The following is a 26,854-nucleotide window of genomic DNA, read 5'->3' as shown; positions in this document are numbered from 1 at the left end:
TGTCAAACAATACAATAAATGCACCACCCCGCCATCCCCCCCCCCCCCCCCCGATTCCAGCCAGCATGACAGCTGGTCTGTCTTTGCCAAAGTCTAGTTATATCATTATATTCAAAATTATCTAACCAACAGCAGAAAGTTGAAAATGGGCTCTCATCCTGCTTGATGTTGGTTTGATAGAAGAAGAATATTATTGTTCAAACATTTGAAAATTTGATAAAAATGTTTCAAGTAAATTTACTTTTCTGATAGTCAAATCAGCATAGAAGCAGAATGGGAATAGATTTACATTCTGATTCTGAGTTAACATCACAAACGTAATGTTTTGCCCAAAAGGTAGCCTGAAAGAAGTGATAATTTTTAAATAAAATTTTGATAATTAAACTTGATATAGTATATGTACAGCCCATGAAGAAAAATGTTTTTTGCCATATGAATGTCCAGAACACTGTAGCAAACAAAGAAAACTGCAAAAGAAATCCTCTTTGGAGGATACTAGCCAGTCTTAACTTGCAACATAAATACTCATAATTCATAATCAGAGCTGGTTTGAAAATGGAAGTTTCATCCCATGGGAAATTCATAGAATTGTAGGACTGGAAGGGACCTCGAGAGGTCTTCTAGTCCAGTCCCTGCACTCAAGGCAGGACCAAGCATTATCTAGATCAGTAGTTCTCAACCTGCAGCCCATGGGCTGCTTGTGACCCAATCAGCACACAGCTGTTGTCCATGTGACATCCTCAGAGCCATGCAGGTAGTACTGGTTGCAGCCTACAGAACATATTCTGGGCTGCATATATGGCCCGTAATGGTAAATAGGTGAGAACCACTGATCTATACCATCCCTGACAGGTGTCTGTCCAACCTGCTCTTAAGTTTCCAATGACAGAGATTCCACAATCTCCCTAGACAATTTATTCCAGTGTTTAACTACTCTGACAGTTAGGAAGTTTTTCCTAATGTCCAACCTAAACTGCCCTTGCTGCAATTTACACTCCTTGCCTCTTGCCCTATCCTCAGGTCAACGAGAACAATTTTTCTCCTTCCTCCTTGTAACAATCTTTTATGTACTTGAAAACTGTTATCATGTCCCCCCTCAGTCTTTTCTTCTCCAGACTAAACACACCCAATTTTTTCAATCTTCCTTCATAGGCCATGTTTTCTAGACCTCTGACCATTTTCGTTGCTCTTCTCTGGACTTTATCCAATATGTCCACATCTTTTCTGAAATGCGGCACCCAGAACTGGTCACAGTACTCCATTTGAGGCCTAATCAACATGGAGTAGAGAGGAAGAATTACTTCTTGTCTTGCTTAAACACTCCTGCTATTACATCCCAGAATGATTGCTTTTTTTTTTTTTTTTTTTTTTTTTTTTGCTACAGTGCTACACTATTGACTCATATTTTGCTTGTGATCCACTGTGACCCCTACTTCTGTTTCCGCAGTCCTCCTTCCTAGGCAGTCATTTCCCATTTTGTATGTGTAACTGATTGTTCCTTCCTAAGTGGAGTTCTTTGCATTTGTCCTTATTGAATTTCATCCTATTTATCTCAAATCATTTATCCAGATCATTTTGAATTTTAATCCTATCCTCCAAAGCACTTGCAACTCCTCTCAGCTTGGTATCGTCCACAAACTTTATAAGTGTACTGTCTATGCAGAAACCCACATTGGTTTTAGCCAGTTACTCTTCAGTCTCAAACCTCCAGTACCTGGGCAGGGTAATACAGAAGCTAGCCAAATGGCAACTACAAGCGAATTGAAGCTACCATTCTAGATCCAGCACAATCTGGATACAGGCCAGGACATGGAACTGATATAATTTAGTTGCACTGAGAGAAGACAGACATCCATTATCTTCCTCCTGGACTTTCCTATACCATGAGATATTGCTGTCAGACCAATTCTCTAATTTGTCAATCATTTTGAATTCTAATCTTGTCCACCAAACTGCTTGTAATCCCTCCATTGGTGTCATCTGTAAATTTTATAAACATACTTTCCAAGTCATTGATGAAAATATTGAATAGGACTAGACCCATAACTAACCCCACTAGACACACTCTCTCAGTTTGATGGCAAACCACTAACTACTCTTTGAGTGTGGTATTTCAACAAGCTATGCACCCATCTGATGATGACTTCATTTCGACTACATTTCCCTATTTTGCTTATGAGTGTATCATGTTGGGCTGTGTCAAAAGCCTTACTAAAATCAAGATATATCATATCTACGGTTTCTCCCTATCCATTAGCCCAGTAACCCTGTCGAAGGAGGAAATTAGGTTGGTTTGGCATGATTTGTTGTTGACAAATCCATGGTGGCTATTCCTTATAGCCCTATTATCTTCTAAGTGCTTACAAATTGATTTTTTTAAAATAATTTTTTGCAGTATCTTTCCAGGTATCAAGGTTAGCCTGACAGGTTTATAATTTCCTGGGTCCTCTTTGTTCCCCTTTTTAAAGGTAGGTTCTATGTTTGCCCTTCAATAGTCCTCTGGGATCTCACCTGTCCCATGCATTCTCAGAGACAATTGTAACAGTTTGGAGATTGCTTCATCCGGTTTGTTAGGATGAATTTAATCAGGCCTTGCCACATTGATTACATCTAATTTTTTCTAAATATTCTTTAACCTGTTCTTTCCCTGTGTTGGCTTCCGTTCTTTCCCCTTGTTGTTAATATTAATTGTATTGAGTTTGTGGTCACCATTAACCTTTTCAGTGAAGACTGTAGCAAAATAGGGATTAAACACCTCAGCCTTCTTGATGTCATCAGTTGTTAGCTCTCATTCCTCACTAAGTAGAAGAGCTACTTTCTGCCATCTTTCTTTTGCTCTTAATGTATTTAAACAACCTCTTCTTAGTGCCTTTTATGTCCCTTGTTAGATACAACTCAAAGACTTAACCTTTCTGACTTAGTCTGTACATGCTTATGCTGTGGTTTTGTACTCCTCCTTAGCACTTTATCCATGTTTCCACTTTTTGTAGGATTCCTTTTTGATTTTCAGTCAAAGTGCTCCTGATGCAGCCATTTTGATTATGACTAGTCTCCTTATCTTTTCTTTGCATAGGGGTAACTTATTGTTGTGCCTTTAATGTTGTCTCTTTGCCAACTCGCCTGAACTTCTTTTCCTTGGATTTTCTGCCCATTGGCACTTATCCACCAGGTCTCTGAGTGTCTTAGTCTGCTTTTTTTGAAGGCTGTTGTCCTTGTTCTGCTGCTTTCACTCCTTCCTTTCCTTAGAATCATGAAATATATCATTTCAATATTACTTTCAGCCAAATTGCCTTCCACCTTCGGATTCACAATTAATTCCTCCCTGTTGGTCAGAATCAAGTCTAAAATGGCTGTCCCCCATGCCACTTCCTCCACCTTCTGAAACAAATGATGTTCCCAATACATTCCAAGAATTTTTTGGAAACTTTGGGTCTTGCTATATTACTTTTCCAACAGATGTCTAGGTAAAGTCCCCCCAATACTACCATGTGTTGTATTTTGAATGTTTATTTGTTGTAGAAATGCCTTGTCCACCTCCTCTTCCTGGTTTGGTGTCCTACAGTAAGATGCTACAATGACATCATCTCTGTTTGTTCCCCTTTTCCCTTTACCCAGAGAATTTCAATTGGTCTGTCTCTCTATCACTTCAGGATCTCAGAACAAGGTGATGTAGAATGCAACATCTCCTCCTCTTTTTTCCCTGTCTGTCTTTCCTGAACAAGCTGTACCCGTCTATACCAAGATTCCAGTCATGAGATCTATCCCGTACATATACAGAGGAATTATACTACATCATCATTACATAAATAATTTAGTTGTTTACATGTACAATGATGGTGGATGTAGAAGATATGGTCAGTTCTGTTTATTTGTATATGGTATCTTTAATACAGAATATAAAAATGGGGACTTGCTTACTCCCTCTCAATATAAATGTATGAGTAGGTTTTTTAAAAAAAGGTAATATGAAGGAAAAGAAATATTAGATTATTTTAGAGATAAAGAATTATCAATATCTAGCAATATTGCCTATATATAGGAGTTAATCTGACTGAACAGATCAGGTAGTGAAATTTTACTATCTATATTGCTTCAGTATTGTCGGCTGGAGTATAGTAGCTGCCTTATTCTCCAAATATCTATATTATGCATTTTTATTAATACCGCAAGATAAAAATGCTCTTGAGGACACTCAGGTATTGTAGGCGATGCCTAGAACATGACAAATGCATAGTACTACACACAGGGGTAACACTAACATCTGATGATTTCAACACCTTGTATTGGGAATAAGATCACATATGATAAATCTTATTTCAGATTTCTCACCCTCTTATTTTCTTGTATATTGTTTTTTATTTTATTTGGTGTTCAAGTATTGCTCTGCATTTGTTTTTATGATTTTGTTTGTGGATTCTTTGAGCATTCCAACCATATCATCATTATCTCTTGCTGCGATATTGTTTATAAGGTTAGATTTCTCTTCATCATTATAATGTTTTATCTGTATTTTACAGTAATTTCCTCTGACAAAGATGAAACTTTGGATCTTAGTCTTTCTGGTGTATTCTACTAAAGAGGTGTCATTAGCGAAGCTTATTAATAAATTTAGTTCTGTTTTATTAAAAAAACAAAAGATACACATGACCAATTACATTATTTGTTCCAAGGTAACTTTCTTCTTTCAGTACTGGGCCAACTGATTCTATACAGATGAGTTTGGGCCATGAACACCCAACACTTGATTGTTCTCTTATGTATCTCTGTGGAGTACAATGGGTTTCTTAGAGTAACAATACAATTGCCATCTCTTTAGTACCATTATGACAAACCATTAGGTAAATCAGTGCCCTAGATCGGAATAGTATGCAGTCCTATATGTCTCGTATACTGCATTATATAATAATCTGCAGTGCATTCTCAATGCTGTGGAGCACAATACAATTAATGCTAAAATACCATTTCATCGAACCCTTTCATTGTCAAGTTCCTGAGTAAGCTTGTGCCCTGCTCTTGAAATATAATCTTCCTTTTGTCAGACCTCAAGACATAGGAAGAGCCTTTAGAGGTCTTAGTGACAGAAACGCATTTGGTAAGGTCCTCAACCCTTCTCTATCCCCTTTTTATGTAAAAAAAAAAAAAAAAAAAAAAAAAAGGGTTCGAGCAGCATAAAGCATTCCTAAAAGCCTCATATCTGGCCGGGGAGGATGCCCCTGGTTCAGGCACTGTGGAAGACAGCCATAAGTTTGCCTACTGAGGGACCCCATTGTAAGCCCTGTTATAGGTGGTGTGCTGGGGGTGGGGGGATGCAGGTCTGGGAGAAGGAGGGGCATTTTGGATGTGGGATGCAGTAATGTACATAGGCCCCACGCATCACCTGGGCTGTGAGATGTGTGCTGTGTCTCTCACATCCACTGCAAACTACTGTTTTATTGGCTGCATTTAAAAAACTTTGTTATATCCCATTTTGGCCCTCTGCTCTGTACAATTGTGTTTGCATAATGCTCCTTTTTGTCTGACCCTCATATTCTCAAAAGGGTGTCCTCTTTCACGTTGGCCCCTAACTTGTGGGAGAGCTGCCTTTTTCCTGTGCACCTGTTCATAAAGCCCTTTTTCACCTTGCATCCCATGGCTAGTCTTCCAAAACTCTGACCTGCCCCAGCTCCTGTGCCTCATCCTGCAGACATTATTAATCCAAATTAGACTGTAAGCCGTTGAAGGTACTATGTAAGTAATAAATAGGAATGCTAAAACACGCTGGCTGCTCTCTCTTCCTGTGTTTTCAAAGCCTTCTTTTCTCACCGAAGGGTATAGCCAAAGAGCATTTCTTGTTCTGCCATGTTAGCTCTCTTATATTTTGTGGCCTTGAAGGGAATAAGCTTAAACTCACTGTTTCAGTACATGACATGCTATTCTTTATAGCCCTTCTGCTCCCCACCATCTCCACTTCATCCAATTAGAATGTTCCTTATATCTATATATTCAGAGAAATGGCACAATCTTTTATTCTTCCTCTAGCATGTAATGTAGCCTTAGGTAGTCACCCTAGAAAAATGGATTTTCACAGTATAATTTCAGCCAGTTACTGCACACTGTAGAAATACCTGAAATATGCACTTCATTTTTCTGCTTTTAAAAAAGCCATGATTGATATTAACCTTTTTATTTCCTTGATAAAAATATTTTCCTTGATCTCAGCCTTGGTAATACATTACTCACTGTTCTTTCATAACAACCTTTGGCTGTTCCATTACTCACTATTGTTATTACAACACTTAAGGCCACATTCATCAGTATTTAACTTCCACAGGCAAAGCTTACTACCTAACTAATTTCTCCATTCATCAGGACAGCTGTGTTGGATGATTGGTACTAACCAGAATATTTAAAATACAGTATTTTGTTAGTAGATTAACAACTAGGAGAGGTTTGGAAATACCATTATTTGTATCATATGGAATGTTAGCATAGGTTGTTAAGTAGATTGTACATATTTTGCTCTATTCATCACCACAGAGGAGTGTAATGGTCAGGTGAATGTGCTGATCTTACATGGGATGAAATCTTGATTAAAGTGGTCTTTCCTAGTCCTGATGCTTTTGCTTCAGATTTTGAAAAGTTACTTCTTTTGGTGTCAATTCCACCACCAGGAAGAGGAGATGTCATCTCAGTCTACATCTGTTAACTTAAGAAAAGACAGATATAGAAATGTAGGTTGAGACGGTTGTAAAACTAAAGCAACAGTTTTGAGCACTGGAATCTTGAAATGGGATTCTATTTAAAAGATATTGTCTTGGAACATTGCCTTGTACTCAGTCAATGCTGGTGTATTTTGGTGTGAAATGGCCATAAAATAACTCCACTATCATATGAGATTGGACTTTTGTTTCACATTGGTCACATATGTTTGTTCTACAAAAGCAAAGTGGAGGACAAGATAGCATGCGTGGCCAGTGTTTGAACTGAGCTATGTTTGTACCTTATGCATTATTTGAAAATCGGTCATTCTTATGGAAAGACTGTGGCCCTTAGTTTGTATCCACACAGGCAGACATCATTTGTGCAAAGCCCACGCTGCTAACTTAAGGTCCCAGCTTGCAGTTTTATCATGGTCAAGCATTGTATGACTTATTTTATGAATAAGAACATGTTGCACAAGTTGAAGTTCCTAGAACATTTGTAATTTGTGCGTGTCATTTCCCCTTCCCCTCCCTCCCAAAAAAACCCTGTTTTTCATTTGTTCGTTTGTTCATTCATTAATTAGTTCTCTAGTCTCCACAACCTTTAATCTTCTGTTTGTTTTTGGTAGTGTGTAACTTCACATTCATTGATGGGATCATAAAAACTAAACAAACTGGTCTGTTCTGCATTCCGAAATGCTTCATAAAGTAATTGATTTGGAAGTCTTAACAATCCACATTAGCTCAAAAATGTTTCTGCCCTCCAAAACCTCTCTATATCATGCACTGGTCTGGGAGTCCAGTGTTGTCAGCATTTAAAATAGCAGCGCTTGCTGACAAATCTGTCAATGCTATTCACCTTGCATTCATGTCCCACCAGACTCCTTTGCCATCCATGTTGGGCAGCACAGAGAAGTCTGAGTACAGTTGGCTTGCTTAGCTATTCAGACTTTCTTCTTGGACTGTTCCCACAGACCCACAACAATAGAGGTACAGATGTCAAAGAATACTTGCCTTTTAGTGGTGACAGTTACGTAACTCACTGTGGCGTCTGAACTACAACGTTAATCCCTGTACTGTGAATAGGAGATACCTTTGGTGTCTCAGGTACTGTGGTTAAGAATTGTTTGTAAGTTGGGATTTTTAGTGGTGACCACTGTAATACTGTTTGACAGTAATGGAGACATGGGACCAAGCTACTGGGCTAGGTGACATGGGTTGTATTGGGTACAAATACTGTTGGATCACCTGGTCGTCTCAGGACTTTAGGTAGAGGGTGATAGGCAAATTGTTTGACACCATAAAAAGCACAAGACACCCTTTCTTTTTTAGTAGGCAAAGCTTATAAAAGAATCGTGCAAAGAGAAGCAGCGGTGTGTAAGGTTTCCCATAAAACATATAGCTTATCTTTATTGTTGTTTAAAACAGACCAGAATTTGCAATTCAGCCACGTAGACACTGTAAATAGAGCTAAACACAACTACTGTATGGTGGTACTGTGTCTCAGTTATGGTTTTTATAATAGGTTAATGAGGTGAAAATATGATACATATGCAGATGTATTACTTCTTCTGACTATGTAGGGTATATTTTGGGCTAGCCCTTAGAAATCAAAAGTGATAATGTGTTTTAATTTTAAATGTAAGTAGTTTTAGCTTGACTTTCATGATAAGAAAATCACTCTACATTTTAAGCAGTAATTATTCTGGTATTTTCTTTTCTGCTAATACTAAATATTCACTTTTAAAAGAAATAAAATATGTGACAACATATTAAAAATAACCTGGGGTGAAGTCTCACCCATACGGATGGGACTTGGGAGTTGAGTGGTGCTGGCCACATGTAGGATATAAGGATATATTCTGTCTGTCCAGGACAGAATGGCTCAGGCTGGGGACACAGTGCTATTCCTTTGAAATGCATCCCTGACTGGTATGTCCTGCAGACTGCAGCACACACACTAGCTTAGCTGGAGGTATGGCCTTGCCCCCTAGCCTGTATACCATGAGGGCCATGATGGGCTGGATGGCACAGAAGCTGGCCCACTTTCGATGAAATTCCTGTCCAGTTGCTTTAGAATGTGGTGAAAAATGAAGTTGTCCCATATGTTCTCCTCCTTTCTCGGATACCCAGCAGTGCTTTAAACACCATCCTAAGAGTTTGTCTACACAAGGACATCCAGGAAAATGAATCCAAATTAACTAAAGGTGTGAATTTGAAGTGGATTAGTTAAACTGCATTAAATCGCTGTGTGGATGCTGTTGTTCGGAACTCAAGTGGTCTTATTTTATTTTTTTTTTAAATTCATTGTAGAATGAATTAAAGTAAGGCCTCTTTGGGTATGTCTACACAGCAGCTAGGCACCTGGGGTTGGACTGTGCCGGCTGACTCAGGGCTTGTGGGTCTCTGGCTGCGGGGCTATTTCCTTGCTGTGTAGATTTCTGGGCTGGGGCAGGAGCCTGGGTTTAAGGACCCTGCATGGCGGGAGGGTCCCAGAGCTCAGGATTCAGCCCCAGCTCGGAAGTCTATGGGGCAATGAAATAGCCCTGCATCCTGAGCCCTGCGAGTCCCGAGTCGGCTGCATAGGCAAATCCTGGGTGTCTATTTGCAGTGTACCCTTTAATTCTGAATGAGGTTGTTCACACAGGGGTTTCATGTGGTTTTAACTTATCCACTTCAATTTCACACCTTTAATTAATTCAGATTAATTTTCCTAGATGTGCCATGTAGACGAGCCCTTGGAATGTATAGACCAGGCTTTTCAAAGGGATTTGGGCACTTCTTGAGGCCCCTCTGAAAATCAGAGGTATATGCTATTATAATCTTGCTGGTTGCTTTTCAGATGGAGAACACAAATTGCAGTAGTATTCTGTACTTTGGTTTGTTGGATGAGGGAGTCTTAAGTTGTTGACTGTAACAGGGTGGCTTCCTCTTGAGCTGGAGAGCTGGGGCTAAACCAGCCCTGATTACAAGATGGGCCCCACCTGAGAGGAATCAGGTGATTCCCAATACCAAAGGCAGCAGGAAGCTGCCTACTGAGGTGTGGCTGACAGAGTAGCTGAGACTGCCAGAGGTAGGAAACCTGGCAGTGAATGGGGAGGTGCTCTGGAAACAGGAGCCTGAGAGTCTGAAAAAAGCTTGAAGGAGCAGCTGTGGGGAGCAAGATTGTCTTCTACACAGGCGTTGAACTGTGACCCAGCTTTGGGAAAGAAAAAGGACTGGAACCTTCCGCTCCTCCCCACCCCTGCAGCTAAGAGGGGAGAGACACTGAACTGGGGTTGTGGCCTGGAGGGCCAGTGTGGATCTGAGGACTGAATCAATTGAACCCAGGTGGGGAATATATTAACTTTCCTTTGGAGTATATGGAGTTTAAGGAATCCTGTGAAGGAGAAAACCGGAAGGGGGCACTGCTGAGGTACCCCGGCCATGAGGCACTAAGCAGCCACAGTGCTACAGGGACCTTGTTCTGAAGTAGGAAAAAATGGAGGGAAGCACTTAGACCTTTCCCCATTGTGCGAGCAGAGCCAGAAGTAAAGCAACAAGTATCAAACTTCTTTTCTTCCTAGTTAGTTTACAGATGCTTAATCAAAACTAACAAAATAGTTCCTGCTGATAGGAACAAGGCCATACATTGTGCTGTGTTTAGGTTAAAAGCTGTATGCTGAATTGTATAGACTTTAGTCTTATAATAGATCCGTAGAAAAAAGAGAGAAACAGATGCTAAAACATCATGGAGTGGCAGAGAAAGCAGGGGACTGCTCCAGAGTAGCTCTCCTTCATTATGCATTATTGCTCTGAAATGGTAGCGAATGCACAGTTATTTTGAGTAGAAATGTCACTTTCCACATAATCAAACCCTTTTGGAAAGGAGGGGAGTGCCAAAAATACATTTGAAGGGAACAGTTTTGCAGGATAAAAGGCAAAACTCTGCAATGTAGAAAATGTCATTAAAAAAAATCTGAATTTAACCATAAAAAACATTTTGTTGATTTTCTTATTCTTTCTTCAGCTACAGTGTATCACACAAATCGTCTATATTCTGAATGTCTTAGAAACAAGTTTATATTTGCCTTTGTAAAGCTGCGGGAAGGTGGTGGGGGTTGTTTGCTTTTAAGAGAAGGCACTGAGAAAAATGTTCATTGTTTATCTTTATTTTTCCACTTAAAATGTTTTGTACATTTTTATAATTAAAATTGGTAGGGGGTTCCTGAATTCCATATAAGTAGTAAGCAGGTGCATATTTACTACAGTAAAATGACAAATTGTGATCAATTTAAGAATTCTCTCATGAAATGAGAATTGTTTTTCCAGTATATAACCATGTAAGCACTGAGAGATTATAGAATCAGTCTTAGTTGTTTTGCACATATATTTTAGAGGTCTGTTTTACAATATTTTCTGTTATATCTTTATAAGCTTACGTGTACTTATCTATAGTATGTCAAAGTAGTGTCTCATGACGACTTGAGAATATTTAGGACTCTGGCAATGCTTTAGGTTAAGTACAAGTAACTTTCCAAGAATATGAGTCACTGAGACACCTCTGCGTTTTTCTTTGTTAGATTGTCATTTTTACTTGCTTCCCCATTGCAAAGAGCCAGCAGCATGGGAGCCAGGGGCTAAGGAATCCCATTCAAATCTCAACAGATTTGACTCAGGCTTCTCATCATTTATGAGGTTGACTGCTATAGTCAACTTATTGTGTGAGGGTCCTTTAAAGCAAGCTTCTGTTGTCTCTGCATAGACATTAAAGAAGCTCTGGCACTTTTTTTGTTCAAAGCATCTCCTCCTCCTAATGTCAGAGACTGCCTCTGGGACCTGGCCATGCTTTCGCTTTTTTAAAAAAAACCAACAAAACAAAGCCCAGATGGATAGATTTTGCTTTTGGTCTCATTGGAAACAGGATCCCTATTGCTGCTGCCCTTCCAATCTACACAAGTATTGTGGGATCCGTCACGGTCCCTTTAAGAAAAATCGGGGACCAGTCTGCCCACAACTGCCTTCTGAAGGCTCACCTGGGCTAATGGACTGCCCCAGGTGGCTACTTAAAGTTTAATGGGTAAACGAGCACCTGGACCTAATAAAAAGATAACCTGAGCTTGCTTAGGGAATGCATGCCCAAGGATATAGGAAGCTGCTGAGAGAGCTGATCAGGGGAGTTCAGGGACCCTGGAGGGTGTGCTCCTAGGGATGAGGAACCTCTGGGGGGCCCACCAGAGCAGGGAGCCGAGGAGATGCTCCTAGAGACAGGAGGATCCTAAAGAGAGAGCTGCAGAAGGCAGGCATCCAGGAAGGCCTGGTTTTAGGAAGCAGATGTCTCAAACAGTGGGAGGAAGCCCAGCCTGAGAGGGACTAGGTGCTACCCCGGGGAAGAGCTGCAGTTGACAGATCTCCATGGACCCCTGGCTCTGGAGAGGATTCTACCCAGATAGCAACAAGAGAGCTGGCTCCAGGGGCAGAGACCCAAGTGGAGAGAGCCTTGCTGGTAAAGGGCTTGGACAGAGGTGACCACTAGACTCAGATAGAAACAGATAATCTAAGAATCTGTGAAGGTTTGCTTGTGCTTTATGTTGGCCTTTTCTGTTAATAAATGAGCCCCTCCAAGAGGGGTGGGGAGCATTCCTTATTACCTGAAGGCCTATTTGCACTTGTCTATCCTGGGTGAGGGGAAACAAAGGCAGGGATCACCTGCAGTGCCATGCCTGACAACAAGGGGGCAGGCTGGGACAGCCTGCACTATAACAAGATTTCATAGAACAAAACTTTCTATAGAACTGTAGGAAGTAAATCCCAGGTCCTTTTAAAGCCAGTGGGAATTTTGCCTTTGACTTCAGAGGGGCCAGGAATTCACCCAAGATATGGTATCACTGTTAGCACAGGGAGCCCTACTCATTCAAACTTATACTATTTAAATGATCAGTCAATCTAACATTCTGATTGGTTGAACTTCCTTTACCTATAATAGGTACAAAAATAATTCACAAATATCCAGTTCATCTCATTTATATTTAACTACCTTATTGGTCATCTTAAATTTCTTTTCTTTTTCTGGAGAAACATTCGGCCCCAAAGCATGTATTCGATCTTTAAGTACTTTACTCCTAATAAAATAGAAAATTTAAAAAAAAGGGAAAAAGGTCTAATTACAGAAAACTCCTCAAATTTACATAAATTTTGTGAGTAGGGAAAAAAAAAAAAAATCCTCTAAGGAAATGTTGAAGGCGAAACAAAAAGTTGCTTTTTGAAAATATCACCAAATCCCAACGTCTATTTTAAGGTTGATGATAGCTGCATATCACAACATTTTTTTTATAGTGCGGCTTGGTATATCTGCAATCGTGGGCTATACTGCAACATACTAATGAGAGGTTTTTCAGTACAAAGGAAGTTTTGCAGGTTGCTGCAGAGCTGGTGCACTTGCTAAGTTTGCCCTCATTAACACTGCAATACTTTCTGCCCTCCACCTCTCCCACCTTCATACACAGAAACACAAACGGAAGGAGACTTAATTAGCAAGCTGAAATAGGCTTGTAATTGATGTGTGTGTGTCAAGTGCGAAATGAAGGAGAGTAAATAAACTTCTCATTAGAACAGTTGGAATAGTAACCATGTTAAATTGGGCCACAGTGTTTTCTTATTAAAAATGGGTTTTTTTCCACATTCAACTTTACCATGCTATGTTACTCCATAGTAGTAGAGAGGACTACTCTTTATAAAGAAAAAACATCTTGCAACTAATTACGTTTGTTATTTTTTTAACTGGCTGTGACCCTATTACATGACAATTTGAAAATGTCAACCCTTTCTCTTAGGGGAACTGAAAAGACATCTTAAGTGATACATAATGATTACTGGGCATTCTTTGGTTAACCAAGTTCCAATATTCCCTTTTGTAAGTGAGGGGGCGGACAAGAGACAGGAGCAAGACAGATCCATTATTACACAGAGAAAGCAATACAATCTATAAAAGTGGTAAAAATCCAAGTTAAAGTTGCTGCATCAGAAGGAATTAAGAAAATGAATTTATAATAATGATATTAAGAAACTGAATGTAATATACCTGATGCTTGCATGTGCACACATGCTTCCTTTAGCCAGAAAATGTTAATCTGGTCTGGACAGTGAAAATAACTTTGATATCCCAGCTGTAAGCCCAATGTTATATGTATACATGAGATGTACTTTATCAGAGCTCACAACTAGGCAGCTATAGGACCATTGCTTATAATAATAAGTATTGATAGTATATAGTCTTCTGGAATTGTCAAGTGACATGATAAATAAAATGAAGTGGTGGTGTCACAAGGACATTTTGTTGTGGGAATATCTTAAGTATGTGAGAGTGTGCATGGCACATCCATCTTTAATTAATCTAATATCTAGTTCTTCTTCAAGTGATGTCCCTGTGGGTGCTCCACTTTAGGTGTCGTTGCGTCCCGTGCCCTTGATTGAACATCTTTCTCAGCAGTATTCACTTGGGTTTTGCGTGTGCAGTTGCTGTCTTGTGGTGCTGTTGGTGTGTCTTCTAGTGCACGCATGACCCGAGCCCCTCGGTTCCTTCTCAATCGTCCACTGTCCGAGATGGAGCACTTGTCAGCAGTTAAACTTTATTACCCTTTAGACAAATTTAGAGTTGCTTATTTAGCTCAGTTTAGTCATAGTTCAGTTTTTTACTTAGTTAGTTATCTACCTTGTTTGGGGAAGAAGAAGAAAAAAAAACTTCGTCAAATTTATTTTATTCTTTTTTCTTCCTCTGATTAGTGGAGTTTGTAGAAATAAGAGCTGCCAGGTTCCCCTGGTTTTAAGAGAGACATCTCCTGTCTGGAGGGAATGCCAGAGTCGGACAGACACTCGCTCCGTGTGCGGTTCCTGGGTGAAGCCCATGTGCCCCAAAAGTGTACACACTACAAAAACCTTACATTGAGGACCGGAAGTGACAGGCATCTGAGATTAAAGCTAATCCTGATGGAAAAGTCCCTCAGACCTGCGTCTGACCTGGGACCGGACAAGCTCACTGACAAAGAGAACTTCATCTCCTACCTCTAGTCCTTTGACAAAGAAAAAGCATTCTCCTAAGAGGCTGTCCCCTAAACCATGTACCAAGGAGGCAAAAGGATTCTCAGGTACAAGGGGGTCAGTGCCTTCCAAGGACTCGAAATCTCCTGGTCAGGAGTCGAGTGACTTCAAAAAACTGTCCTACCCTGGCACGGCACTGCATAAACATACGGTGCAGAAACACGCTGACTAACTGCCAACTGTCGCTACTGCACTATCATGCCCCATGGTACCTAAAAAGACTACGGTGCCAAGGGAAATTACAGCACCTACGCCAGCACCAAGATTGACCACGGTGCGGACCACAGACAATATGCTGATCATGGGCATCAACTCTTAATGAGGCACCGACCACACTGTCAGCTTCTGACATGGCAGCTATAGCGGAGCTGATTGAGACCACAGCACCGACCTCGGCACCGTCAGGCAAAAGAAGGTGCAAACAGTACCATGTCAAATCGGTTTATACTTCATCCCCAAGATCCAATACTACCAATGGTTCTCCTATACACCTCGCACATGATGAAGCCTTTTTGACGGTACATGCCTTCAGGTCTGATGACAGCGGCTCAGAGGAAGCTCAATTTCATCTGAGCATTCCTCCCACACCCAACCTTCAGTAGAGCCTAGTCACTATCCCCAGCATAGAGGACACGGGTCTCTCCCTTATTATGGTCCACCATGGTTTGCTCCGATGCCATACCACATGCAGTGGCACAACTGGGGTGCCTGCTCCTCCTACTCCAGGCCATACGAAAGATTTGCCAGTTCCCATGTCAGCACAGCTAAATCTGTGAGACCATCCTCGACCGCAGCCTCAGTGGCTTAGGAGGGGAACAGAACTCGAATGGACACCTCTTTTGCACAGCAAGGGACTTCCCGTCCCACGAATGAATCATCCTCTTCACCTGATGAGGCAGTCATCCCACCCACACCAGCTGTTATAGACCATCCCAAACAATTCAATGACCTCTTCAAGAGAGTCGCTCAGGATCTAGAGATCCTCCTAGAGGAGATGGCAGAGTCACAACATAAGCTGTTAAAGATCCTGTGCTGTTGTCTATTCACCCATCCAACATTTGCAAAGTTACACAATATGGACCAGATCATCAGCTGGTGTAAACTGGCATAGCTTCACTGAAGTCAGCTGAGGGATTTGGCCCTATGTGAAAGTGGAGCTTGCATCTTCTATGCAGTGCTTCCAGTTACCAGTAACATAGAAAGCGGAGAAAGCACTGTTGGTGGTACATTGATTTCTGTACTTGCTGGTGGCAGGTGCAAGGGACTGCGTGGTGCATCTGAGTCTTTAGCTAGTTAAAATGTCAGGGTACAGATCCATCACCAGATGGCAGTTTTGCTTATTTCATACCTGTCTTCGGCATGCTTGCCTCTTTTCCAGGAGTGTTTCCTCCAATGAACAGAGCAGACTATATCTCTGATCGTAGGACATAAAAATATCTCTGGGTATTAATAAAGACGATAAATTCTCAGGATAAAAATACAAATAACAATTGCTGCTGGCAGCTAGGGAAGAAAAGGCATGTTTTACTGGGTTAAGGCCATAACAATACTTATGTTCCCAGACATGAGCCCAGCAACACAACAACAACAACAAAGGCATTCCCATCTGTTAAGCCAAGCTTCTAGTAGCTAAACAGAGCCTTAATGTTATATCTGGCCAATTTTCGCATTTAATATGACTGCAAGGAGACACACATCCTCTAGGCACTGAATTTGCCATAAAGTCACTGGAAAAAGGAACCAGACATTAAAGATTGAAATTTCAGGATCCTGTAGCCCTCTCCCCCACCTTCTCTCTTCCATGGCCTATGGATTTGAGAAAAGGACTAAAACAATTGTTACAGAGACCTACCAGGATACTCTATTGTATCTGGATGCATATTACCTGCTGTGTTAATATTGCTTACATGAAATTGTTACGGCTGTTGCTCTGATGTCATATTATAGTGCTTGGGATTTGTTTTAGATATTGTGGCACAAGGTATGGCTCACATAATACATTCCTTGCCCATGCCCTTTATTACTTCATGTTTTGCCCTCCAGCTAGTTTGTGAACTCTGATTGGATTAAATACCTAGAAAACCTACATAGGCTTAGAGTCCGAGATGGAAGCCTGGCAGGCTAGTGCTTGAGTTATTTAAGGGTTTATCTACATGATGGCTGAGTCTGCACCACCTGGAGTGTAAATCCTAATATGCACCAGCATGTCGCACACAAACTGGCTTGTGAGGCCCCTGGTGCTGTGCACTAAAAGTTTTCTTGTGCACATTAATATATTCCCATTTCAAACAGTACTACACTAACACACACTAGGGATCTTTTAGTCCACCCAGGTCAGTTCGTGCATGGTACATTTGTACACCGTAGAATTTACACCCCAGGTGGTGTACTCAGTAAGGTACCGTATAGATGAGTCGTAAGAAGAAACCCTCTATTTGTCATGATGGCAGATTAGAATAAATAGAAGTTGAATGTCTTTAGTTCGACTGGCTGAATGTGAACACCAGTCCTGCAAAATGTTGCAGATAATGCTCACATTTTTTCTTTAGACATTCTTTCCATCTGCCATCAGAGATAGGACTAAATGTAAATAGTTATTTGTCATGACTTCATTCAGGCTATATTTCTTCTTCTGAGTAATTTCTGCTTTCTCCTATCTGGGAAATGTAATTACTCTGTTCTGTTAATCCGTGTATGTATTAACATGAATTGTGATTCAGGATTCAGCTAGATACTACTTATGCTTTCCCAGACTTCTACGGGTACAAATAAATAATTATATACCCTATGAAAAATGGAGAGAAATATTGTCCTGCCTTGTGTAGCCCTGCCAAGATCATAAGACACAAAGGGTTAAAAATGGAAATTAGCAACAATAATCAGTTCATTTGGAACGTTGAACAGCCATTTCCAGACGAATAGTACATTTATGGAAATGTTGATAAGACAAGATAGAGAACGCGAACGCTCTTTGGCCAAGGGTAGGGCAGGTAGGGGAGGGAAGTGCTAAAGTGCAGTGGGCCTTGGGACCCACTCTTCCTGCCAGATTATGGTCTTATTCGTGTGATCACTCTGCAAGTTATGCAGATGTCCCAGTCATCTCCGTTATTGTCTCTGACAGATCCTGAACGTCGGGATTGATCATGTCGTTCCGATTTGGACAGCACCTCATCAAGCCTTCTTTTGTGTTCCTGAAGACCGAACTGTCCTTTGCTCTTGTAAACAGGAAGCCAGTGGTCCCTGGGCGTATCCTTTTCATAAAAGCTTCTGAAATGAGCACTCAAGGGCCCTAGATACTAAGTATCCCAAGGAGAAGCACTCTACTCACTCTGAAGACCAGGTAAGATGTTACTCATATTTATTCTGAAATCAGTCAGTGGGATGTAATATGCTTGATCAGTGTTGCAGAACTTCTGAAAATGGTTGCTTAGCAACTGTGACCTTAGAGGTGAATTTTCTACCGAACTTTTTACCACTGTGAAGATGTATAAATAGACAGGTGTTTCTAAAAGGATTTTTAAGTGTATGAGGTACTTCAGTTTAAATTTCATATGCTGCTGAAAAATGCAGGTTATTTCCTTGTTGTTTCTGTCACCTATTTTTAGATGTAAGTAAATGCTTTACAGAGCATTTTCAGTATGTTTTCTTGGAATTAAACGTACAGTATTTGTCAAATGGAGGTAAAAGTTGTTCAGGTGACTACTTCAAAGACAGGTCATTTTAAAGCAAAATTTACTTGCTTCTGTGACTCTACATAGGAATGGATTAAACAAACCACCTGTTTCCCTGAGGAAAACTTAGGTCTCGTTTTCAACAATGGGTCTATCTATTCAAACCCATTGGGAATTGTGGTGTAGTATCATAAACTCTGGAAGTTCCTTAGAGTCTACTTGTGGTAAGTGCCCCTACTCTGGGATTCCCCTAGGAGGCAACCAGGACGGTGTGTGCCTGTCCCTGTGTTTGTGTATAATTCCCACTAATTTCAGTGGAAGTCCAAGGTAGAATTTTCAAAAGGGCTCAGTGCAGTTCTGGTCTGCTCGAATGGAATTCAATAGTAAAAGTCTCATGGGAGCAGAGGTAGGCCAGTGCTTTGCATGTTTGAAAATCCCATCTAAATGTAAATATTGGGTGGAGAACAGGCAGATCAACTTTTTTAATTGTCAAAAGTTTTCCAAACACGCTTGGGAATTTGATGGCATGTTTGCAATCGCCGATTTTCATCAAAAGCTTTTGGTCCCTCCTGGGGGTGGTGTTATTTCTTACTAAGCATAAGTTACAAAGTCCCCTGTGTATAACTCCCTTTCACATAACCTTATGTGCCTTCTTTTTGGGTCCCAAGTATTTGTTACAGGATTGAGATGTTTGGTTCCCAAGTATTTGTTACAGGATTGAGATGTTTGGTTAAGATTTTATGCTAAAAAATATAGCCAGTAAGGGCTGGTCAGCACTATGAAGTTAGGCCAACTTAACTACATCTCCCAGGGCTGTGAAAAATTTCATGCCCAATGAGATATAAATAAGTCAACCTATGCCCTGGTGTAGACACAACTAGGTTGATGGAGAGGTAGATTTACTACAGCAACAGAAGAACCTTTCCATCACTGCAGTATTTACACCATAATGGTGCAGCTGAAGCGATTCTTGGGTAGACATTTCCTTAGAAGTGTTTATAGAAAATTCACGTCACTAACCAACCAGTGTATTTTGAAGTATTGAGTGAGAAGTTTAGTTTTTGAAATGATACATTATATGGCACACTACACACCCTGTATCTGTTTAATTCATTAATCAATCCTATTTTCAGTCATATTTTCAAAGCAATCCAATGAAAATATTATTGAGATTATCGACTTTTTGAGATGTGGCTCTTGCAAGTACCTAGACAATACAATGCAGTATGGAATATCAAGGTCTGATTATAACGAAAATGTATAGCTATTGTATGTGGAAGTTTTAAAGCAATGATTAATGACTTGGTCAATAAACCAGTAAATTGAACTGGTACATTTGATTGTTAAATATAAAAAGGTGTTTCAGATGGAAAATGTTTATTTTTAATGTTTTGTGGGAAGTTAGGAGTAAAGGTTTAAGGAGCCTGTAAAACTTAATTATTACAGGCTTCTTTCCTTTTTAAATAATTAAAGCACTATAAACTTTAGCTGTATAGTTACTGCTCTCTGTTTGGTAGATATGTTTACTTGCTCAGGTTTAGTTTTGTTGTCCCATAATGAGTTTTTTGCAGCACATTTTATAGTGGCACGTTATTTTAATAGTCTATAATGTGGTCTTTGTTTTCTGTTGAACAAATGTTCAGGTAATAAAAACAAAAACCCAGCCCTTTCTCTCCCTCATTATAATAAGAAAAAAATGGAAAAGTTCATGATGCTAAGGAGAGAATGCAGTATGTAAAGTAGAGCAGTTTGCAATTGTAAGCCTGTAAAATGCCTGTATAATGCACCATTCATTTAAAGACCTGGCAGTAACAAGTGTATTTCCTGTGCTTTATAGCAATAATTTTATCTGCCTTGTCTTTGGCACACTTAGACATTCCTTTTCATTTTTGTTTTTTTAGTAGAAAATATTAATGCTTCTGAATTAGAGAGACAAAGGAAATCAGTGTGAAAGCCAGCTCACTCCAGGTGGTGGCTTTAATTAACTTGTAAGGTTGAAATTCCATCTTTAAAAGGAATTTAGGATGGGAGTCTTGAATCTGCTATAACTGTTCTTAAAGTACAGTTCTACTCTGAAAAGTGCTTCTGTAAAAATGGCATCATGGAGTTCAGTGTTTCTGTCTCGGTGCCTCTATACTGCATTTGCTCAGTTTGCAATTGAAAATTATGCTTTTTCCTAGTTGCCAGCCGTACAAATTCAACCTGTTATTTCTGGCACCCACACCACCAGTAATAAGGCTTCTGGAACTGGAATTTAGTTAACAATTCAGTTGATGAGCCAGTCTGTAGTCCAGTTCAAGCACCCAGAGATGTGCTGCCTCAGCAGAGCTAATGGGAACAAAGAGTAGTAAATATATATCTTGGGGGTGGCATGGGGCTGCCCTCTATCTCCTGAAGGGATTCTGCCTCATTGATCTTCCCAGCATGCATTAAGGTTAAGCTCCAGGCACTTTGGGTATCGCCTGGGGGGATCAGAGCTTCATCGTCCAGAATCAAATCTGGGAAATCTGGATCTAAAATGATAACCTTTGACTGCCTGAGATAAAAGATTTTGGTTCAATTGCTTCAAGTCAGTAGCAGTCTCATAAACCTCTGTGTGGCCCGGCCAACAGAGCCACAGTGGGTCAGCGTGGGTTACAATTGTCTATATGCTGTTTCAGAGCATGTTGTATGTTCTCCCCAAAACATGTGGCCAGTTCCACTGGCCAGTGCAGAGATGGATAGCACCGTCACTAGGCCCCTTTCCCGACTCCTGTGGGGCGTGAACAAATCAAAGCACATGGTGTGAGCACTGGCAGTCCTCATATGCGCCCGGGTACGAGACAGTGCGAGAAGCCCCATCACTATCTCCTCCCTGCCCCTTGAGCAGTCAGGCACATTCCACATCTATAGTGGACATTGTGTAGATTCTTTATTAGTCAGACTTTTTCTTAGATTTGACCGGGATGTTAATATTGGGCATAGTTTGGATGCTGATACTATGGGAATCTTGTCTTTTCTGACAGTTGGGGGAGGAAGGAGAGAAATGTGCAACCCTTGTGTGTGAAATCTCATGCAGTAGGGAGCCCTTTAGAAATCCAGTTCCTGGGTCTCAGAAGGGAGTATTCCCAAATCAGTGTGGCAAATGCAGGGAAAGTGAGAACACCAGAGACCGAGGGAAGAGGGGCTGCAAAAATTACCCTTTTTGGGTTCTTGCTTTGGGAGATTTATTTCTCACAGGTATAACTTTTTGCTGCATTAAGAGCTCAGGCAGTTTATACAGCCTGTTACTTACGTGGCAACAATGCACACAGTTAACCCTTGAAGACTTAGCTTGTGGTATGGAGGGATGTGGGGGGTTATTGTACAGGAACACTATCAGCTGCAAGACTGCACAGGGGGCCAGTTGCATTCTCTGTTGAGAGTGCATGCTGTGTGCCAAAATAGCACCCCCGCCATCACTAGCCTGTGGAAAGGGTCAGGGAAAGGTGAAGTGAATGCGGGGCCATGGCTTTGTGGCTCCAAAGATACAAAGCAGTGTTAGTGTGAATGGACTTCCAACCTCAGGAATAGCATTGGGATGTTTGTAGAATTAGGGAAATAAATCACATGCAGTGGTCCAAGTGAGCAGGACTTCGTAAGAGGAGAGCCTGGCAATGTTAATGCTGCTGACATGAGCACACCACCAGGATTTATGGGTTTTTGGGGTTTTTTTAAGTGTATTTTTAATAGGACTAAGGAAAATCATGCAGTGATTGAAAGACTGAACTAGAAGGAAACAAAGAGAACAAACAGCCTCTGAGTAGGGCTTTTCTGTAGTGTTCTTAGCCTTCTTTACCTTATTGCCATTTTGGTCTGTTGCCCAGCTCAGGCCTATATTGTAATTTTGAAATCTGTCCACTTTGAGCTCTGACTTGATGTGAAAACTGAAACCATGAAGCTTCCGACTAATACTGATGCCATCGTTTAGTGGAGCACTGCAGAATTTCTTCTTTAATTAAATCCATCTGCTCATTAGCATTGGATGATGCTTCCTGTTGCACACTTGTGCTGATATAAATATTTTGAGGAGATACAACCATTTTCATTGAAGTGTTCTACTGATGGTAAAACAGCTTTGCATATCTTCTGCTTATGTTTTCAATAAATTTAAATGGTTTTTTATCACTGTGCCGTTTTCTTTGCCTTATACGAGATTCTTGCTTTCATTTTGTGTTAAGCATGAAAAATGAATTTGAACATTAGTGGAATGCATTTGGGGACTGGGACTTTTATTGTAAATAAAATTATTCATTGACGTCCTATTGTTTTCAGCAGACAAGGTATTGATTTTGGGATTTCTGTCTGGGATGCCATAAAGAGTGCTAGCACAAGAGGAACACAGCGACATTTGTAAATTGATTGAATTCACTATGTAATGACAGAGACAAACATCAGTTCTATAGCAATACTATATTACACAAGGCATTTTTCAACAGTTGAATGAATTGGTTATTAGAAAGATCAAGCTTTCCAACCTGGAACAATGATTCAATGAGGACGAACTGACCCCTAATAAATAAATATACAGACATGCACACACTCTTTATATACATAAAAAAGAGACAAGATGTTTTTAAAGAAATTTTCAGCCAACTTTCATTGTAAAGTAAAGTTTTCTATATTGAAAGATAAATCACAATTTAGCCTTTTTTGCATATACAGCACTGAAGGGTTTTGTGGCTGCACTATGCTGTTGCTTTCCATAGAGAGAACAAAAGTATTCCTGGTTGTTGAAAACTGAGAAATAGAAGTCCAAAGCCTATGGAGTTTTGTGGTGATTTCATCACCAGGTAGAGTTAATGGCCCAGTCATTCATGGCCCAGGCCCTGTCTTGTGCTGACATAGCTATTATGACTTCTTGTCATTTTAATCAACAACAACAAAGTTGGCTGAAGCAGCTGGCTCTACAGGGTGTTGTCAAGTGGAATTGTTGTGGGTCCATTGACTGACTCGGGGAGAGCTTTGTGATCTTTCATGTGGGAGTCACACCTCCTGTGCATTGTGATGCATTATGTGCTGCAGCACATGTCAGCTTTGAAGTCGGATCCATGTGGATCTGTCAGTCATTACGCCTGTTAGTGGGGTAGGTAGCAGGTGCAAATGCGGTGGGCAGTTTTTTGCTGTCCTGAGCCTGAAGTAGCAAATGTGGTTCTCTGTGATCACTCCATGCTCTAGCTGAGGGAGGATTTCACACCAGCCCTGCAGGGACCTTCTCAGTCAAGTTCTACTGCCTGGATTTATTGTGTGGGGATAGGATTTCCCTTTACTGCAGAAATCATTCACTTTAATTGTGATGTTGTTGCTCTACTGGGCTTTTCTGGGGAGTTGATTAATGTTGGCTGAATCTCAAGGGGATAAAAAGTTAGCGCACGTGAGCATCAGAAGCCTGGACGCTTAGGCCGACTATCAGACTATCGTCAGGTCTGCAGAACGACACTTAATCTCTCATGAGCAGGCTTTTTCATGGGATTTCTGATGTTTCTTCTTATGGCTAGCTAGAAACTAAGCAAAATAAGCCTTTGTTATGTTGTTACACTGTGTATCATTTTGGCCAAGAAAAGAATGCTTAGAAATAAAAACAAAACTTGAAATTTTAAGGAAAAGATTTCCATACTTTTCTAAGCCAACAAAGTGATTATCTCTGAATTTGGTTCTAGTTTTAGGTAAAGATTTGGGTGGGTTTAAATGTATCTAAAATGATTCACTCATCCCTAGAATTAATATCTTAAACAGTCTATGAGTATTTCTCTTCCATTTTCTAACATTGTTGTACACTTTTTAGCAGAGCTGGTTGGAAACCAGAATTTCCATTTCATGAGAAATTTTAACATTCCATATTTGTTTCTAAATCCGAACAAAAATTCAGAATTTTCAAATTTCCAGCAAAGTAAAAATTCTGAAAACTTTGAATTCAGGTCCATCAAAATGTTTCACTGTACACTTTGAAATAATTTTGCTTTGATAATGTAGAAATATTTACTTTGATAAGATAAAAATGTCATTTTTTCTTTAACTTGGTTTCATTTTGACTTGTATTAAATACAATTTATTGTTGTTATTTGATATATTTTAACAAGTCAAAATGAAATGAAAAAAAACCCTTGAAATTAAATGTTTCTACAATATCAAAGCGAAATGAGGAAATTAAAATGATTTTTTTTAACTTTTTCCCTTTGAAAATTTCATTGAAAAAGACATGCCCCCAAATGTTACCTTTGAGAAAACTGCATTTTTCAATAGGAAACTGTTCTGTCAAAAAATTTTTGGCCAGCTATAATGTTTAGTAATATGTATCATCAAGTGTAATGACTATAAACTCATTGGATCCCAGCCTTCCTGGTCTGATTCTGCAGTCAATGTTTAGGCAAAACTTGCCTTGAATTTTATCTATGGCTTCAGTAAAGATGATAGGCCCCAACTTTGGGAGAAAAATTAGATATTTTCAATTAATGTTATATGATAGTCTTTCCTAAAGTCAGTGCTACTCATTAGCTTATATTTTGTACATACACCTCAGAATTCTGATATAAAACACAAAAATGGGGTCATGTCTGAGTTAATTTAAAATAATTATGACAATGTTAGAACCTATTGATATTAAATTTAGTCTAAATAAGATTAGCTTTAAAAATTGCTGTGAAATTCTGAGGTATAGTAAATCAAATTAAGTTATTGTGCAGTATATGCATATTTGCACTTACATAATGCAATAATGTGGACTGGATTGTTAAAATTCTATATAGAATATGAAAATACTGTTAGTGTTTTCTGCAGATGCTTTACATCCGTGTCCATGAATATAGTATATAGGAGTTCCTTCAGTAGACCGGCAAGAGAGAAAAATATGTCTGAGTCTATATTGTGAATGTTTGGTTAATTTTGTACTAAGGGCCTTAGCCAAAGCCCTTTGAAATCAGTGCTTCAACCTATTTGCTTCAGTTGGCATTGGCTCACACCCCACGTAATGCTGTTCTAGGGTCCAGTGCATAAACCTTACTTTTATCAGAAGTTTCATTAGCATCAGTGGGATTATTCATTTTAATAAGAGTTAAACACACTGCAATACTATTAATTTGTACATCAATACTTTATTTTTAGTATATTTCTTTAAAGTAATATTTTCTATGCACTGATTCCCCATGTCTTGCAAGTTTCTGTAGTGTGCTCCTTACAAAAGCAAATCTCCAAAAGGATTATACCTGTTAATTACTAAAAATCCCACTTTCCAAAATGTGAAGGGGATGTAGTAATCTGCTGGCCTGTGATTTTGTCATTGCTCTGTGGGAGATGAAACCCTATTATATTAGTATCAAATGAATCAATATAAGCATTTTAAAAGAGCTACATGTATTTTGCTAATCAACGTGTGCTTTAAGAGGAGTAATTCTGAACTGACAATTAACTTGCAATACAGTAAAACAGCCAAGGGGGAGAAATTGCAAGGTCATCCCTGAAGCTTAAATCCAAATTTTGCACAGAGAGACAGGGTAATACCGTGTGAGCAATGGATGATCAGTCGAGTGTTTCCAGGAATCCTACCTCCTTTTAGAGTTGTATATTTTTTTAAAAGGAATCATCCATTTTTATTAAAAATACACACTTAGCCAACTGAAAGAGAAACATATTTTCAAGCAGTTCCCGTCGGTGCAGTGTAGTGAAGACGGCGCACAGAAGAGAAGCACAGCAGTCAACGGGAATTACGCAAGTTTTCTGCGTAGTTTGCGTAACTCCTGTCGACTGCTGCGGAATTGCCGGGGTAAGTGTAGACCAAGCCTCAGGCCTGGGGGGCTGTTGTGGGATCCCCTCTCCCACTTTCCAAGCTGACAGGGGAGGAACCACTTGGGGCTGACAGTTGGAGCGCTGCCTGCAGCTGGCAGGATTTCTAAGTAAAAATAAGTATCACTTTTAGAACTGTCAAATATCAGGATTTTTTTCCCCAGTTGATTGAATTGCTTATTTAAGGATTGGCCTTACCCTGTTCTTTATATCTCAGATGAAGTTTCTCTTCCCTGCTGGGGTGTAGCCATGCTGTCTCTTTCCCTGGCTTGTTAGCTTGATAGCTTCGTTTATCTGATATGTAAATGAACTCTATCTTTCAAAGTACTTTAGAATTAACTGCCTGGGTTTGGCTGGGGAAAAAAAGATCCTGACATTTGAGAGTTGAATTGCAAGATCATGAGTGAGACTTAATTTTACTCAGAAATCGCAACTCTCGTTAGAGTTGGCATGTCTGCGAAAACAGCTCCCTCACAGGTGCCCCTACCTCTTAACAGAGGGAGGTAGCTAAACTCTTTATTGTCCTTTTGATCTGTTCAATCCCAGCACTGGTGAAACAAACTAACTTTGCTAGACGAAGAAAGTGGGGTTTTCATGCTTACTACCATAGGCTTTGTCTCTTAACCGCTT

General features: G+C 40.0%; 1 protein-coding gene across 11 annotated transcripts in view; it reads left to right on the top strand.

Moving 5' to 3' along the window:
• The window catches only part of FHIT (fragile histidine triad diadenosine triphosphatase), a 939,636-nt gene that overhangs the window by 357,338 nt on the left and 555,444 nt on the right, over positions 1-26,854 (top strand). For 10 of the 11 annotated variants that reach the window (XM_067541431.1, XM_067541440.1, XM_067541448.1 and 7 more), the window contains one exon: positions 17,878-18,002. In XM_067541431.1, coding sequence (XP_067397532.1) covers positions 17,900-18,002 — 103 coding nt within the window. In that variant the 5' untranslated portion in view covers positions 17,878-17,899. Of the gene's footprint in view, positions 1-9,902; positions 10,011-17,877; positions 18,003-26,854 lie in introns of those variants that run through there. The other variant, XM_067541459.1, reaches the window with a different exon arrangement.

This window comes from Emydura macquarii, unplaced genomic scaffold (genome assembly GCF_026122565.2).
Source record: "Emydura macquarii macquarii isolate MOO-44397 ecotype Brisbane River unplaced genomic scaffold, CSIRO-AGI_Emac_v2 contig_71, whole genome shotgun sequence".
In the NCBI taxonomy this organism is placed as follows: domain Eukaryota; kingdom Metazoa; phylum Chordata; order Testudines; family Chelidae; genus Emydura; species Emydura macquarii.
The sequence above is the reverse complement of the archived record's forward strand: the minus strand, read 5'-3'. Positions and strand labels throughout refer to the sequence as shown.